The sequence below is a fragment of the Lepidochelys kempii genome, chromosome 26, assembly GCF_965140285.1.
Source record: "Lepidochelys kempii isolate rLepKem1 chromosome 26, rLepKem1.hap1, whole genome shotgun sequence".
Lineage (NCBI taxonomy): Eukaryota > Metazoa > Chordata > Testudines > Cheloniidae > Lepidochelys > Lepidochelys kempii.
Window position 1 is genome coordinate 13,032,821 of NC_136405.1, and position 17,294 is coordinate 13,050,114.

Here is a 17,294-nt window from a genome sequence, read left to right on the forward strand (position 1 = left end):
CCCACTCTTCTGCTGGTAATAGCTTTGTGTGTATAAAAAGATCTTCTACACTTTCCACAGTATGCGTCCGATGAAGTGAGCTGTAGCTCACGAAAGCTTATGCTCACATAAATTGGTTACAGAGTAACAGCCATGTTAGTCTGTATTCACAAAAAGAAAAGGAGGACTTGTGGCACCTTAGAGAGTAACCAATTTATTTGAGCATAAGCTTTCGTGAGCTACAGCTGTTGCTTATGCTTAAATAAATTGGGTAGTCTCTAAGGTGCCGCAAGTACTCCTTTTCTTTTTATAAATTGGTTAGTCTCTAAGGTGCCACAAGTCCTCCTTTTCTTTTTGCGAATACAGACTAACACAGCTGTTACTCTGAAATCTTTTCAAAAAGAGGTCACTCGGTATGTGACCTAATGGTCCTCATCCTCAAAGAAAACCTGCTAACGCTTTCAAAAGACAAACCTGAAAGCTTAAATAAATAACTTTGCTAGACACTATAAATTCTGGTCTTAATGAAGACACTGGATTTATGGATTATCATAACAATCTGTAACCACGAACCCCACTTTTTGATATATGGCTATAGGGGTGTAAACAGGCCACTTCACCTTGAATGGTCCCTGAGAATAGGTGCTAACTACTTATGTCAAACTCTCTCTTCAATCTTGTATTTAGCTGTAACACTTTTTACGGCAGGTCTACACCACAAACTTGCATCAGTGCAGCTGCACCCCTGTAGTGTGTCTGGTGAAGACGCTCTAAGCCGAGAGGAGAGAGTTCTCCAGTCAGCTTAAGAACTCCACTTCCGTGAAAGGCAGAAGCTATGTTGGCAGGAGAAGCTGCTGTCTACACAGGGGAGTATGGTTAGTATAACGATGTCACTCAGGTGTGTGGATTTTTCACACCCCTCAGCGACACAGTTATACCAAAGTAAGTGTGTAGGGTTGGTCTGGCCTCAGTACCTCTCCAAGACCTGAAGAAGAGCTCTGTGTAGCTTGAAAGCTTGTTGCTCTCACCGAAAGAGGTTAAGAACATAAGAACGGCCTTACTGGGTCAGACCAAAGCCCAGTATCCTGTCTTCCAACAGTGGCCAGTGCCAGGTGTCCCAGAGGGAATGAACAGAACAGTTGGTCCAAATAAATATATTATCCACCCACCTTGTCTTTCTTTTCCACCAGCTAGGCAGAGCAATCGTGTGTTACCATTTCAGGTTCCCAGTGACTGCCCCAGATGTGGCTGTCGCTCACTGGAGTTACTCCTGAGTTAACCTCAATCTGAGAACACAGGGAGGAAGGGTGGGACTAGAAATCTAGGGACCTAGCTGCAATGCCCAGCTCTCTCACACACTTCCTGCATGACTTTGATAAAGTCCCTCCAACTCTCTGTGGCTTCATTTTCTCCCAACCCCTCTGCAAAGCAGACACACTTGTCAGGTGGGTTGCAATGGTTAATGACTGAGCTCAACAGAGGGAAAGCTGTACTAGCCACATTTTCAAAGGGGCCTTTAGTTTGAGTGCCTAAGCTTTTGGGTTCCCAACTTCACGCACTGTGGGCCTGGCTTCCAGAAGGGTTGGGCACCAGCTGCAGACAATGGGAGCTGTGGATGCTCAGCACCTGTGAAAAGCAGGCCAATGGTGTCCCATGACAGACTGAGGCAACCAAAAGTCTGTAGCCCGTGTAAACTCAAAGGACTAATTCTGTCACAGCCGAACAAGGCTTCATCTAGTACAACACCATGGCTCAAATGCCAGAGTGCTGCAGAGGAAGGCATAAAATCCCCCGTAATGCACCTAACTGAGCAATGTGTCAGAGTGGACCAGTTTCTTCCTTACCCTCATGGCTGATCAACTGAAGTACCAGGCTTGGATTGTCCCCTAATTTGTTTATCTGTAACTGTGGCCATGATTCAAGAAAGCTCTTAAGCATGTGCTTAACTTTAAACATGCGCTCAAAGTTAAACAGACACCCAAGTGCCTTGCTGAACCAGGGCCCGCATCTGGCCTAACAAAAATTGGATGGATAAAGGGCTGTTTGAATCCAAGGTTTTGATTCTAGACCATCTGTACAGAATAAAAAATAAGGGAAGAGGGAGACATGACAAAACCCAAATAACAATAAGTACTCGCGCCAAGGGATAGGATTACTTTGTTAATGTTCATGAAGTGATTTCAGGCTGAGAAGTATCAGAAAGGCTAAGTATAGATTTTAGCTGCCATCTCCGCATTCACCTGGATAATACTATTCAGAGTACATGCTGCACTGGACCCTGATTGCCACAGCACTTACACTCCCCCCATACAGGGTTTAAGGCTGTAACCCAGATGGAGGATTCTACCTGATTTCACAGGGAACATGACAGGGGACACGACAGCTGCATCCCTGACGCAGTAAAGAGGAAACCATGTTTGCTTCTGTTCTTTCACCCTTATTCTAAATCTTTCTCTTACCATGCTGGCCAGTTCAGATCTGGGGAATGCTAGAGTTGGATTCCCTCAGTGCCAAAAGAGGTTTAGCTTAGCAGGTCCAAGAACAGCTCATCTCTGATTATTACTGCTCACGAGGGTGATCCCGCTCATGCCGAATGCCATGGGCGCATTTCACCACGGAACGGGCTAGGCAGAGCATATAACTGGTGCTCAGAATTCCCCGGCAGAAACGCAACCCTTCAAACGAAGATTTCTTACGGCTGACCCCTGACCCTCCCAACTGCCTACCAACCCCCTCCCCAAAAAAAACCCATTGCAACCCCGGATGTGTCATCTAACCCAGCCATAACTGTACCCCGCCCAACCGCCAACCTACAGAGTTAGGTCAGCTCCAAAACATACACGTTTCAAACCCCTCCCTGCGGCTTTCCCCACTGCTGCTGGGAAATTCATTACCTTGGGGCCATCAACCTAGTAACTAGCCATCAATAACAGGGACTGATGTCCTTTGTATACGAGGGGAGCAAAGGGGGAAGCATGTTACTGTGACAAAGGTACTATATGCTAACATGTTGCAATAGACACAAACCCTCTTCTGTTAGTATAGCCATGTCCAGAACTAGCCACCTTGTAACAGGTGGTAATAGCCAGAAAGTGACCAAAACAAAGACATCACAAGAGTCTACGTTTCCCTGGCAGTGGTTTCTCAGAGCATCGCTAGCAATTCCTCTGGCAGCGGCCCTTAATTACAAGTCAGAAGATGACTTTTCTGATTGCCTGGCACCACCACCTTTGGCCCATCTGCTGAGCTTCCCAGAAACGTGCTAGTTGGGATGGTGAGAATCCTTCCCATGGGGAACCACCTAAATCAGCAAAGAGCCCCCAGGTGGGAACAGATTTTTGTTACGGCCGATCTGAGCTGGGTCTGAACCAGCGCCATGGAGGGGAAAAGTTGTTCATTACAAGGCCACCACCCTGAGCCATCCAGTTTAAAGTTCTGAGAGAGAGAAGTGGCTTTCAAGTGAGGCACAGTGGCAAAGAGATGATCAGCCACCTCTGGGGTGAATGGAAGCAGCCTTTAAACAGCATACAGCAACAGGATCAAGGACGAGCGGCTTATTCAACTGGAAACTTAAATAACTCTCCTCTAAAAGACACCACCACCTGCCACACAGCATCCAGCTGGGGACGTCGGCTGACTCAGAGTGACCGTCCAAGTGCCCAAGCCAGCTCTTGCTTAGCTTGAGATCATACCGTGTCACCATCGGAGGTGATGGCAGCAGGAGTCAGACACTTCAGATGTACAGCAACAGAGTTACTCAAAGGGACACCCACTCAGGTACACACTGTAGGCTAATGCAGTTCAACTTACCGATTTCTACCCAAGGCAGAAGCATGGCACAGAAACAGGGGTCTCTGCCATTCAGATGGATTAAAATATGACCACAGAGATAAGCTTGGGTTGCTAACCTTTTTCCCTCACAGACAAAAACAAGGACCCATTCAAATATCACTGAACTCCTCCCCCCTGTCCACTAACCCATTAACACTCAAACAGTGATCCAGGACACCTGACTTGCCCTGTCCCTGTCATACCACACTCCGCTCCAGTCCCAACCTCTGGGACAACTGGAGAAAGGCTGTGCCATAATCTCCGATCTTGCATGATCAGGATTGCTCAGCCCTTAAAACAGACCCCGGCCTCGAGTCTGCAGTGTGTTTAGCCCATGTTAGCTGTCCAAGCCACTGGGAGTATTTTTAATTGAGTGCTAACTATCAGTGCCCTCCAGGAAGTCCCCATTCTGCCTCCGTTCTCCCTGCAGACCGTGAAGGACTGGCCACCAAACTGCCATAGAATTGGGGGAGGACGTGCAGAAGTTCAGGTGGAGGAGGGAGTGCGCGCCATTGCAGAGCTAGTTCCCCCATAATGCTCTGGGGCAGGTGGAAGTTCTGCTTCCTCCCACCTTTGCTCTTCAAACGAGGTCCAGGATGCCTCTGTGGGTCGCTGCTTGATGAGCTGTCCCGATGGCAGCCTGGTTCCTCAGGAGAGGCTTGAAGCACGTTATGAAGGAGTAGCCGCCTAAGCATAAGATGAAGCAGGCACATGACAGCTGGTGTGTGTCGCATGCAGGCAAGGGGGCAGAAAGATTAAACTTCTCGCCCATGGCTTGCTGTCAAGGGAGTCCCTGTTGCCACTGGCTCAGCTCTTCCCACTAGGGTGGCCTTTCTGTCCCTGGGGACACCAGGTTTCTCACTTATATCGATTTCCTCCAGCAATTGCATGCTCGGGTCTCATTCTGCAGCCAAGAGAGCGAGCACAGGGAAGTAAAATGCACTGCACACCTGGAAGCTCCTCTGGTCTCCAGAGCTGCGTACTCTTCACCTTGCATCTCCTTAAGTCCCTGGCCGCTGCTCAACTGGACCTTAACTCTGATCTTAGGATCTTCTCTCAACATTGTCAAAACTCCACTGGGGACCTGGTCAGAAAATCAACTTGTCCCCAGATGCCCTTAAAAGCCAGCTTTGTCTTTGCAGGAGATGTAGGACTGAACAGGTTTCAACCACATTTCCAAACTGTTCTTCAGCCCTGGGGCCAACAGCTCAGCCTACCTCCACAGATGTCAGAAGAGGGGGTAGGCCTATTTATGTCAGCTGGGGATCTGCCCCCGTTGACTCCAGCGCAGAGACACCCATTTACACTTGTGGGGATCTGATTCTACTGACTTCAATGGAGCGACGCCCAGGGACACCAGATGGGGACCTGGTTCCGTGCACACCGCGAAATTGACCCAGGTTTGGTCCCAGCCATGGTTCTACTCCACTGTACCCAGGTCCCCTAGCACTGCAGGTTCTTTACCTTAGCCCTTCCACCTCAGGTGTTGATTGCAGAAGGGCGATAGTTAGACTGTGCTCAGGGTCCCTTTGACTGGGCAGAGTGTTGATCTCAGGGCCTTGGCTGAAGTGAGGGAGAATGGCAGGAGATTAAAGGCTGTTGTGATCTCACTACTATGCACAGCTCATGTCACCTTTGATGCTCACAGTCAGGGAAATGATGCCCTCCAGTAGCACTTCAGGGAATCCACACAGGGTATCTACATAATTAATGGCCATTAACCCAGGCCACAAGGTCCAAAGCAGAAGATCCTTCCCACACCTTCCAGTGCAGCTTCCCCATGGTATCCCTCCTCCCTTAGCCATACGGCACTGAGATCTCTCCACTTGAATCTGAGGTTCTTAATTAGAGGACTTCAGGGGCCTGTTCCAGGCTAGATGGAGACAGGCACATGCCACGTAGACAACAGCACGCAACCAATAACTCTTGGGAGACTCCATTTCTTATAGTATCTGGCAGTTTCTCCAGTAGGTTGCTAATTCACACTCCGCTAGATCTCTCTATCTGCCTCTTAGTGAGCACAGTGCATTCAGCAGTACACTTGCCCGCGAAAGCATGGACTGGCCCTGGTTCCGTTCCCAGCTCTTTTACCAGGGCTCTTCTGTAAAAGATGCGCGGCTAAGGAGCATGTGTTTAGGGAGGCGGTGCAGTCAGGAAACCTGGGTTCTATACCCAGCTCCGGCTGGGCACTGTGGTCTAGTGATTAGGGCACAGGGGAGCTGGGAGCCAGTACTCTTGGGCGTGCACTCTGGTGGACTAGAGCAGCAGCCGGACAGCCAGGACTCCTGGGTTCAACTCCCAGTTCTCAGAGGGGGCATGGTCCAGCGTCTATCTACAAAGACAGGTTTCAGAGTAGCAGCCGTGTTAGTCTGTATCCACAAAAAGAAAAGGAGTACTTGTGGCACCTTAGAGACTAACCAATTTATATCTACAAAGAGTTCAAGCTGTTCCTTACATTACACTTACCTACATCAACCCAGTTATTCAAAAATAATTGCCCATGCAAGGTGTGTGCCGACTAAAGTCATTTTAATCATCCTTTCCCCTTAACATGTCCCATCAGTGTAGTACAAATGGCCACCAGCTTTATAACCACCCCAGACACAGGGGTGAGAACACCAGCTGCCACCTGAGCCCTGCCCACACTAGAGCATCCCCCACCACACAGACCCCCATCCTGCCTGCAGTGTTGTCCCAATGGTAAATTTAGGAACTCGGTCCCATGAGCCACCAGATTCTCCACTGCAACCACCCCCAAGGGGAATGGTGGCTTCTGGGATGCAGAGCTGGAGCAGAGAAATCTGATCTCATACAGAGCTGCCATCGGATGTTAAACGTTTTCAATCACTGCCTGCCAAGTTCACAGTTGACCTAGAGGTGAAACGCTGCAGATCTTGTTACCGAGCCCTACAGCTCCTCCCATGGATTGATGTATGTGCGCTGGAAAGCTTTGATGACGGAGGGTCGGTGCTGTGGCCCGGGGCAGCTCTGCAGTTAGGAGAGCAACAAGGGAGATCTCTAATCCCCCTCCACCCACACCTCCAGCCCTTCTCCGATAAATCTGAGCTCTGCCTGGCCTCTGCAGCCATTTTCCGCCTGGTCATAGGATCCGGCACGCTGCAAGCACATCAGTAATTCAAGCATGCTGTCAAAGCGACCTGCATCCCATCTGACTTAGGGTCCTAGGCAAGTTAAAAGGAGTCAGCTACGAGGCCTTAATCAAGGCACATGGAACAGAAGGAACTAATCAGAGCTCCGCATTCCTCCGTGGCCAACATATTTCCATTAAGGCTGCCAGGACACTCTGCAGGCAGAGCAGGGGCTGCAAAAAAGAGAGAGAGGCCAGGGCAATCCCAGAGAAGGCAGAACCTGGTTTGTTTCAACCAGCCTGTTAACCCCTGGGTCTGTCCCGCCTTCCGCCCCCGCCACCCCCCGGTCCCTGCCGCAGATCCCAAGCCGCGAGGGAAAGGTTTGCGTGCGGATGAAGACAGAGCCGACTGCTGCTTCTCCCTGACGCCCGGAGACAAGCAGCTAAAAATAGCACAAGGCGCGCTCCTAAGGCTGCAGCCGGGGAGGAGGGACTGTTGCTCTTCTCAAAGCAGCACAGCCAAAGGGGGACGGGAAACGAAGCCAGGCCACGGTGTCAGGCCACTGAATGTCCCACCAACAAGGGAGCCCCAGTCCTTCACAGTTCTGCTTTGCCGCCCCCCTTTGTAACTGGGCTTGGTGCAGAGGAACAGATCTGGGCGGGGGGAGAGGGGGCGACACACTCTCCCTACCTGCATCTCTACCCCTCCTTTCCCCTCTCCCTTACTTCTGCAACAGCAGCAAAACTGAAGGCCACTGGGGCTGTGAGAGTTTTAATCCACCCAGTCGCTAGAGCTCCCTCCTCCCAACAATATTTTAAATGTCCCTTTAAATGTTTTTTTTTTAAAAAAAGAAAAAACCCAGGCGCTGGATAGAAATAAAGAGGGCTTGGATCCTTGGGCTGCTGCGCGGATCGCGTTAATAATCCAGCCATTGTTGATTGCCCTCGACCCTCCCCTGTCCCGAGCACGGCTGTGCTACTGTATGTTCCCCCCCTCCAAAAAGTAGCAGGGGTCCAAGCAAAGGGGGATTCTCGGGTCCGGTTGGACAGACTGGCCATAGCAATGGGTGCCGCGTCCGGGAGTTACAAACCCCGCTGCTGGTTGCCGATCAGACATGCCGTCACCTCTCCGGGTTCCTTATTAACACGTCCCCTCCCTGTTCTGACTGTACCCAACTCTCTCCTGCGGCCAGCCGACTTCTCATTCGGGTCATCGTCACTTTCTCACCTTCCGCCCCCCCCACCACAAACGAAGGCGCACACACACACCGCCTCCTCCCTCCCCCGGTGCCTCGTTCTGCGAGTCCTGCAATCCTGACGGGGCTGATGACTCATGGGGTGATGCATGCACGAGGCTGTAATGTTTGTAAACCTAAAAAAGCCATGTGCAGGCAGGCAGCGTGATCCGGCCGGGAGCACCGGCTGCCAACTGCACGAGGAGACAGAGTCTCCAGACAGGGAATGAAGGGGCCCTCCAAATGGGCTAAAAATAGGCACAAACCACCACTGCGTCTCCCGGCGTTTTCTCAGAGCCACAGGCTTGGGAAACCAGCGCAGAAGGAGCCAAGACGGGAGCAGAGAACTACCTCTCAGCAAATTTCAACTCTCCTCGCTCGGGAAAGCATTTAAAGGGGAAAAGTCAGAGCCTCCCCTTCGTCAGAGTAATAAAGACCTTACCAGTTGTGACATCAGCTACTGTGCATCTGACAGGTAGCAATCGGGGATTGGGTTGAGTTGATCTAAAGATCTGCTGTGCTTATGATAATTTATGTTGCAGTTGCACGGACCAGGCTCCCACTGTGCAAGGTGCTGTACAAACAAAGAGCTTGACAAACCACCACCAGTCGCAGTTGTTGGCCGTGGTACCTTTCAGCCCACACTCACTCTCGCAAGCACAGAGGCACTTGGCTCGTAATTTTTAAGCACATGCGTAAAGAGTCCCAGCTTGGCCCATTTCAAACCAAACTGAAACAGCACATCTGTCTGTCTCCACCTGTTGTCTCCTGTCTTCTGTTTAGACTGCTCGCTCTTTGGGCAGGGGCTGTCAGCTCTTTGTTCTGGGTTTGCACAGCACCCTAGTGTCACGGGCTCATTGTCCATGACTCTGGCTCCTAGGCTCCATGAAGTACAAGCAATAAACCGTCACATCTAGGTAGGTAAGTACGTATACGATTGATAGACTTGAAAACCAGCAGGGACCGCTAGTATTATTTATTGGCATTGCAGGAGCACCTGAAAGCCTGAATCCTGGACGATACCATTGGGATAATGCCATTTGACCTTTTCTGTACCCCAAGCCGGAGAATTCCACCCAGCAATTCCTGCGTGCGGACCTGGCGCTGTAGCAGCTGAGTGCCTAATAAATATGCACCTCTCGCCCACCTCCCACCCTGCTACTTAGGACGTGGCCCACTGAAAGACCTCTGCATGCGATGGACTGCGCAGAGCAAGGCTAAACGAAGGGCCAAGTGCAAGCACATCCCCACAAGACTGGATATACATGCTGTGTTGTTGTCCCCCTCAAGGGAACCAGAGCTCTTCCCCTCTCAGAACTGGGACAACAAAAAGCCCCTGCACACAAAGCGTCAGATCCAATGAGTGGGGGCTCGGTCTCTTCGCTGTCCCTCTAAATAGTAGGCCTCAACCTTCCCGAATGGCCCTGCAAACTCCACCAGACACACCTAGCTTGTGCCATGTTAATTCAGAGATGCGCAGCTCCATGATCTGGCTGGATTTCTTGCTATAAGAGGGTTGTGGACTCACCCTGAGGGACCAATCTTGCTCCTAAAGAAGTCAACTGAAAAATCCTCTGATGGGAGCAAATCCTTGCAGCAATCTGGATTACTTGATTCACACTCTCCCCCCTCCCCACAACATCTGTCCCCGAAGAAGAAACCCACAGCTGTTTCTTTTCATGATTATTTATTTGAAGCAGCACCCGCAATCTCCTGGCTGCTTTCCAGACATACAAGAAAGGGTGTTCCATGCCCTGAGTAGATCACAGTCTGCATGGACAACTGCACGTAACACACAGATGCTGGAGAGCGCTCTCTCTTGCAGAGCACCTGAAATCCAACCGAAAAAGAAATGTAGCAATTCACTAGAAGTGAGGGGACCCATGATCCCACTCTTTATGACATCAGCAGTACATAATTGTGCCTGGCCCCTGGGGAAAAGCCATCCAGACATTATTTCATACCTTCCATGCTGCACTGATTGGAGGCACAAGAATGCAGTAGGCAATTAGAACTATTACGATAAACCCGTCTCTTTTTTCTTTTCTTTTTTTTCATATGGCTCATTTGGAAATTGAGGTCTCAGTGGTGAACATTTCCCAGCTTGCTGATTTCAGAGCAAAGCCTTGTTTTAATAGGGAATAATAATACGAAAGGGATGCAGCGGAATGGATCTGCAGAAGGTACATTAAAAAAAAACCACAGAACTGCCATTTTAGATTAAACAAACAAAAATGCAATATTGTCTCTGCTCAAGGTCTCATTTTGAATACCTTTCCGAAAACAATGCTGACAGCACATCGGGAATCAATGCAGCCAATCTTCTTCCATGCAGAACTGCCACATGCTAAGCATCCTTCTTGGGTTCCCCAACAGCGCTGGGGATGGGCAAAGTGGCAATTTTGGAAAGATCTCTTCCTGGTTACAGCATTTCCGCTGGAACCAACTGATCGGATCTGCAGCAATGGACGAACTTTGACGGCGAAGGTTCTGTTCCACCATTCGTACAAGCATCGGTAGGGAATATAGACGAGCTGATTAGACCCAGACTTTCCCACCAAGTTGCAGTGGGGGAGGTTTAGGTTAGATATTAGGAAAAACTTTTTCACTAGGAGGGTGGTGAGGCACTGGAATGGGTTACCTAGGGAGGTGGTGGAATCTCCTTCCTTAGATATTTTTAAGGTCAGGCTTGACTATGCCCTGGCTGGGATGATTTAGTTGGGGATTGGTCCTGCTTTGAGCAGGGGGTTGGACTAGATGACCTCCTGAGGTCCCTTCCAACCCTGATATTCTATGATCTCCAGCCTCTTCACATTTGATTTCAACTTCCTTTGGATCAGAGCACAGTGAAAAAGCAAGGTTCTTTTCCAATAACACGGGATCGGTCAAGTCTGTTCCAGCAAACTCAAAGCACAAATAAGATGAACGTCACAGACAGGGGTATCAATATGTTTTTAAGATTTCAGAGTGAACTTAGGGCATGCAGAAGCAAGGGACTGGCAGGGTGCTGGTCTGAGTCAGAGCAGGCAAGGGCTGCACAAACCATCCTCAGCTCTCCTGGGGCACCTCCAGCCTGACAGAAGCTCCCTCCGCTGTGCCAGACGCAGCCCGATCCTGTCCCGCAGTCCTGCGTATATATAGCTCTGCCCATGCCCCTCAATCCCCTCCCTTCTCAACTATTCCAGTTCCCTGCCACCTTACGCAATTCTGCTAATGTTAATGCCTAACCAGCAGCCTCCAATCCCAACCCTGCCAATGAACCTCAGTCCCAACCCGCCCAGCACCCAGTTAGTCCAGGCATGGATCTCTCCTGAGCGAAGACGTACGGTGGCACTGAACCATGCCAAACCGTCCGGGGAGGTGGTTACCCAAAGTAATTTCCACTCGTGAATCTGGGTTTGAATGCATGCCTCCGGCGGGGAGCGGGGTGATGCAGAAATCCACTGGTGCCTCTGCACCCTGGAAATCCCAACCACCGAGAGATCAATGGAAACGGATGCAGGGTATCCGGCTATCATGCAAAGAGTAGAGAATATCAGAAGAGAAAAATCGTGGTCACAGGCCCCTTTTGGTGGGCTTTGGATTCAAAATGCTGCCCCCCAACCTCGGAATGGCAGGTGTCACCTCAGTGCATGGAACCCACCCTGTCGAGGAACCCAGTGTGGTGCGGTTGGGACATTTCCATTGCCCAAGGGCTGGTGACTGAGATGGGAGGCCATGCCCTGCTGAAGAAGGGGGCTCCGTTACAGTTCTGGAGAGCACAGCACAGGGGAGGGAGAGGTGGAAGGGACGTGGGTGCCACGGCTGGAACGGTCCATTCATCACTGTGCCCCTCACAGGAGCTGGAACGGGAAGGGACTGGCCTACGTGCCCACCAGCTGGGATGATTCCATTCTGCACCCCCCAAAAACTCCATCGATGCCAGTTTGGCAGGGGGAGGGGTGAATTTCACCTGGTTAACGCAAGTTAAGGGGTTGAATTTGGGGAGGGAAGAAGAGGCCTCCCTCCTTTGCAACACCAGCCCCCCATGTCCTTTGGGGGGGGGGAGGAATCTAATTTGCCTGCTATGCCATCCTTTGTAACCCTGCTGCTACAATATCTGCCCCTTGTACCTGCAGTGGCGTAGCATTTCACACCGAAAACAAAAGAAAGGAAGAGGTCAGGCAGCAGGCCAGGGTATTTTGCTCCCCACCCTCCTCACTCTAAATGCAAACAGCTCCCTCTGGCCTGCCCTTTCCCTAATTACCTGTGATAAAGGATCCACATTGGTAAAGCAAACAAACATCATCAGTGCTAATTAGGTGCCACCAAAGACTTAGCACTCCAGTCAGGACTTGTCATGCTAGCTTGGTAAACAAACAACAGCTGCTCCATTTGGTACCTTCCCTGGCAGAGCCCTGATGCAACCTCTGGCTCACCTCGTTGGCAGGAGCCTGAATCTGCAAAAGGTGCATGTATCCAATGGGCCAGTGTACACTAGCCATTGACGTTGACGCTCACTTACACCAGGCTGGCCCATTGGATGGGATTTTCCAAGGCAGCCAAAGTGAGTTAGGAGCACAAGGCCCACTAAAAGTCAATGGGACATGGGCTCCTAACTCACTTACGTGCTTTTGAATAAAGAAATCTCGCCCTGTGATGTCAATGGCACAACGCTTCCACAGCCACTGATGTGTGATCCAAACCAGGACCAGTGCGAATAAAGCAGGAGGACGCGACACATTGTTTGCTAGGTCGCAGCTAACAGCAGCAAGCAGGATATGGATCCCCTCCCTCTGGACCCCGGGGACAACCTTACTTAACCACGCCAATTACACCACCGGGAGCGGTGTCCTTTCCAAGTATTACATTTCCTCTCTGCACAGGACTCCCCGAACTCAGAGACGGTCGTCAGTTACAAAGGGGAAGAAGGGAAGCTACCGTAACCAGCGGCCTAATTTCCAAAGGCGCCGGGCACCTGCAGCAACCACGGAATTGAAGGTGCTCAGCACTTCGCCACAAGGAGCCTGAGGGCCAGGCTCGGATCTTGCGCTGATGTAACAAACCGTGGGCAGATTCCCCATTGCTATGCACTGCGGCCTCTCATTTACCCCAGTGCAACGTGGGCATCAAAGGCCAACAGCTCCGAATGGCAATATTTTATATTGTGAGAACACAAGACATAGGGCACGTCAGGGACACGCACAGCGTTGCTGGAAGCTTCAACTTTAATCAATATCTCCTTACCCCCTCTTTTGAGCTGTTTCGCCCTTAGACGCCATAGTAAAAGTGGCTGCAGAAATACCCAGGATATACATAAAAAGAAAAGGAGGACTTGTGGCACCGTAGAGACTAACAAATTTATTTGAGCATAAGCTTTCATGAGCTACAGCTCACTTCATCAGATGCATACATATCCAGCTGGTCTCCCTTGGCTCCTGGGTGCAACGTAGCCAAATGGCAAACACAGCTGAGGAACGGGAAATGCAATCAGAGAATAAAATAAGCAACGACTGGCCCTTAGCTAGTGTCAAAAGTCTAGTTTTGCCGATGCCAATGCAGTTACAATGGTTCACACCAGCGGAGGATCTTGCCTGTTATTTCTGCAGTACAGACTGAATATCAGGAAACCTTTCTATCAGCAAGATCTGTGGAGTGGTCTCCCCAGAGGAATAGTGGAAACCCCATCGCTTGGGACACTTTAAAAAAAAAACAACAAAAAACAGACTGGCGAATACACAGGAACCACATTGGTCAAGCCGCTGTAACGCTTCAGTGTAAACACTATATACGCCAACAGCAAGGGTTCTCCTGTTCGTGTAGGTAACCCACCTCCCCGAGAGGTGGTAGCTAGGTCGATGGAAGAACTCTTCTGTCAAATCTCGCACGGTTACACGGGGCTATAGGTCAGCTTAACACCACCACTCAGGGGTGTGGATTTTTCACCCCCCCGAGCGATGGAGTTGAATCAAACTAATTTTCGAGTGTAGACCCAGCCTCCGTCCCTGCAAGGGAACGCTCCTGAAACCGCTAATGAAATCAGCTCACTCACCTTCCCTCTTAGCCTCCCTCTTCCCCCATCTCATATTCCCGGAGCATTAGCGTCGAGGCAAGCTGCAGTGCCATGCTCCAAACTTTGTCCCCATAGCAACGCCCACGGTGAGCTACTCCTGGGTATTTTCCCAAGGCACAGGCATCAGATCTGCAGCAGAGTAAAGGACCAGGTCTAAATCTAGAGTAACCCCACTGATTTCTCATCAGCATAACACGGAGTGGAAACCGGCCTTAAACCTCAAGTGACAAAACCTAAGACACCTTGCCTTCCCCCTCTTCTTCGTAATTGTGTTTTTTCCCCAGAAGCAGAGAAACCGAGTTGCAGTTTTGGGTCACGGCAGCTCAGACAGACTCTCTGGGTCCGCCCGAGCGAGGTATGACAGCTGCCATCATCATGGTTACATCAGGGTGATGTCATGCCTGCTCAAAGCAGGGGAGTCTAGTCTCTCTTGTCAATTGCACCGGCCCTACCACTGAGCTCAGCAGATCTAGGAGAGAGAGAGGGGAAAGGCTGCTGCTCCCCTCTAAAGACAAGGGGGGAAGAGGGGATTGTGGCAATATTTATTTATTTTTGCTCCTGTACCACGGGAGGAGAGGAGATGCTGAAATGCAGCGATTCCTTCCCCCCCCCCACCCCCCTTGCAAAAACATTACAGCTTTAAATAACAACAGCAAATGCCTGGATGAAGAGGGATCTGCAGTTCAGCAGGGGTAAAGCTGGAGGCGCCTGGGTTTTTAAATACCGCAACACATGCTTCACTATCACTAGTGGTTGGCCAATTCCACCCCCCACCGCAGATTCCCTTCCATGCTTTGTCCTCAGTCCTTGAACAAGGGGAAAAAAAAAAAAAAAAAAAAAGGATTACCTTTGTCACCAGCACTTGCTCCTGCGTCCCACCTTCTTTATTGTCCCCGACTTCCACCTGCAAGGGGAATTAAAAAAAAAAAAAAAAAAAAGTCAAAATACAATACAGTTCAAGCGACCACAATTCTCCAGCTACCAGGGAATTGCATGCAGAAAGGGCTGGGGGGAGGGGGGGGCATGTTGTGTGTTATTTAAACACCCGTGATCTATTAGAAAATCCCTATCAAATTCCCTTGGACGGGGGAGGGCAACTCTCACATTTAAAGGCCACTGAAACGAAACACAAGGCAGAGCCTATATTTACCTCGTTCTGCTTTTAATGCTCTCTCCTCTCGCAGCTTGCCAGCGATCTCCCACCCCCCCACACACAAAAATCCCCCCCCCCCCAGCCCTCGTCAGTTCCAGCGAGAATCCAACGCTACCCGGCAGCCATCTTGCTTCATTCTCCTTTAAGCTCGGTTACAGACACCCTGGTGCATTCAGGGGCTTTTTTCTTTCTGCCAGACGCTAGAGTCATTATCATACCGCTGAGCTCCGGCTCGCTTCCCCCCCCCACCCCGAAGAAACAAACACTGTGGACGTGATATGCATGCCCACTCCCCTGCCCGCCTCAGCGAGGGGGCGGGCGAGCCAATCCTCGCAGGCTTCGCCGTGCGTGTCTGTGTGTACGCGCACGCGTGCGTGTGGAGAGGAGGAGGAAGAGGGGGATGTGGTTTTTCTGCTAGCGATTCGACCGTATCGACTTCTTTCAGGTCGCACGAAGCACCAGGCAGCTCTCTCGCTCCCTCCCCACCCAAGCCAGCTATAAAAGACAGTCGGGTAGCTGTCGCAGATTTCTAAAGAGCTTGTTTTCATTTGAACCAGCCGAGGATCTGGCCCGGCGAGGGTGGGCACCTGCTTAAGTCAGTTTTACACCTGGCTAACTCCCCTGGAGTTACTCCAGATTTACACCGCTGCTGAGAAGCAGCAGGAAAGCATAGGAGCATCGCTCCTTCTGTGCTCATCCCAACAGCCGGAGGCAGTGTAAAGAGTCCCAGAAAAGCAATGAACCAAATTCTGACTCCAGTTACAGGAGTGTCAGAGACCTTGTTCATAAGATCTGATTCTGTCCTCGCTAACACTGGTGTACCGTTGTCCACCCCACTGGAGTCACTCCAGATTTACAACAGTGTAATAATCATCATCCCCAGCTGTTCTATCGCACATTCCATCAGATGATCTCAAAGCACTTTACAAAGGCGGTCAGTAGCATGGTCTCCGTTTTACAGATGGGGAAACGGAGGCATGGGGCAGTACAGTGACTTGTCCAAGGTCACCAGCAGGCCAGAGTAAAGCTGTGATTAAAACCCAGGTTGCTCAAGTCCCAGTCCAGTGCTCTAACCACTAGGCACCCCTCCATCCAACTCTAGGTAACCAAGAGCAGAATTTAGAAAGCCTGATCCTGACCTCATTCCTGTTTGATAACGTCCAGTCCAGCGGAGTCACTCTGGATTTACCCTTCTGCAATCTACAGCAGAGTTTATAACAATAGTTACCTAGCCATTCACCCACGACTCATCGGTGTGGTATATAAATGCCCGCAATATTTGGCCCTTTTGTCTAGCACATTTTTATCCATAGATCTCTCTAATTAATTCTTTTTAATTAAAAGGGTTTAATATATGGCTTAGAGAGTGATGGGAATTTACACATGAAAATGACAGGTTCCCATGCCCAAAAGAGCTCAAAATGCAACTCACTAAGGGGAAGTGTGGCCCAGTGGACTGATCACAGGTCTGGGAGCCAGCAGCTTCTGTGTTATACACCCTGTTCTGAATCAGCCACCCTTTATTAATATTTGTATCACCGTGGCATCTAGGGGCCCCAGTCACAGACTAGGACCCCACTGTGCTAGGTGCTGTACAAAGGGGCTTGCACTTTGGACAATTTTGCTTCATCTCTCTGCCTCCTCCTCCTCCCACACACAGTTAGGCTTGCAAGGACTCGATTGTTATCAATAAATGTAGGTAAACATCTAGTTCCCCGTGCACACATATACCCACGACAAAATATTCCTATCTCTAACCATCAAAATGTGCAAAACAGGCAAAGGAAAACGAGGACTCAGTTTGATTTCAGACTACTTGCTTTGTACATTCTGATATGGGATGTTGACAATTTGTGTTTCAACAATTATAAAGCTTTAACTTTTTTTAATCTCAACCTCAACTGTCATTAAATAATTCATGTCTGACCCCCCCATCCCATAATTTCCCACAACTGT

General features: G+C 50.2%; 1 protein-coding gene across 3 annotated transcripts in view; it reads right to left on the reverse strand.

The window, feature by feature from the left end:
• TET3 (tet methylcytosine dioxygenase 3) overlaps positions 1 to 17,294 on the reverse strand; it is a 156,993-nt gene that overhangs the window by 108,020 nt on the left and 31,679 nt on the right. The window contains exons 1-3 of one of the 3 annotated variants that reach the window (XM_073325184.2): positions 15,336 to 15,686; positions 15,033 to 15,089; positions 14,165 to 14,314 (exon numbers count right to left, since the gene is read on the reverse strand). Coding sequence is in view for 1 of the 3 variants with exons in the window: in XM_078850671.1 (XP_078706797.1) it covers positions 15,033 to 15,089 (57 nt within the window). In the remaining 2 variants the exon portion in view is untranslated. Of the gene's footprint in view, positions 1 to 14,164; positions 14,315 to 15,032; positions 15,090 to 15,335; positions 15,687 to 17,294 lie in introns of those variants that run through there. The other 2 variants (XM_073325183.2, XM_078850671.1) reach the window with 2 other exon arrangements.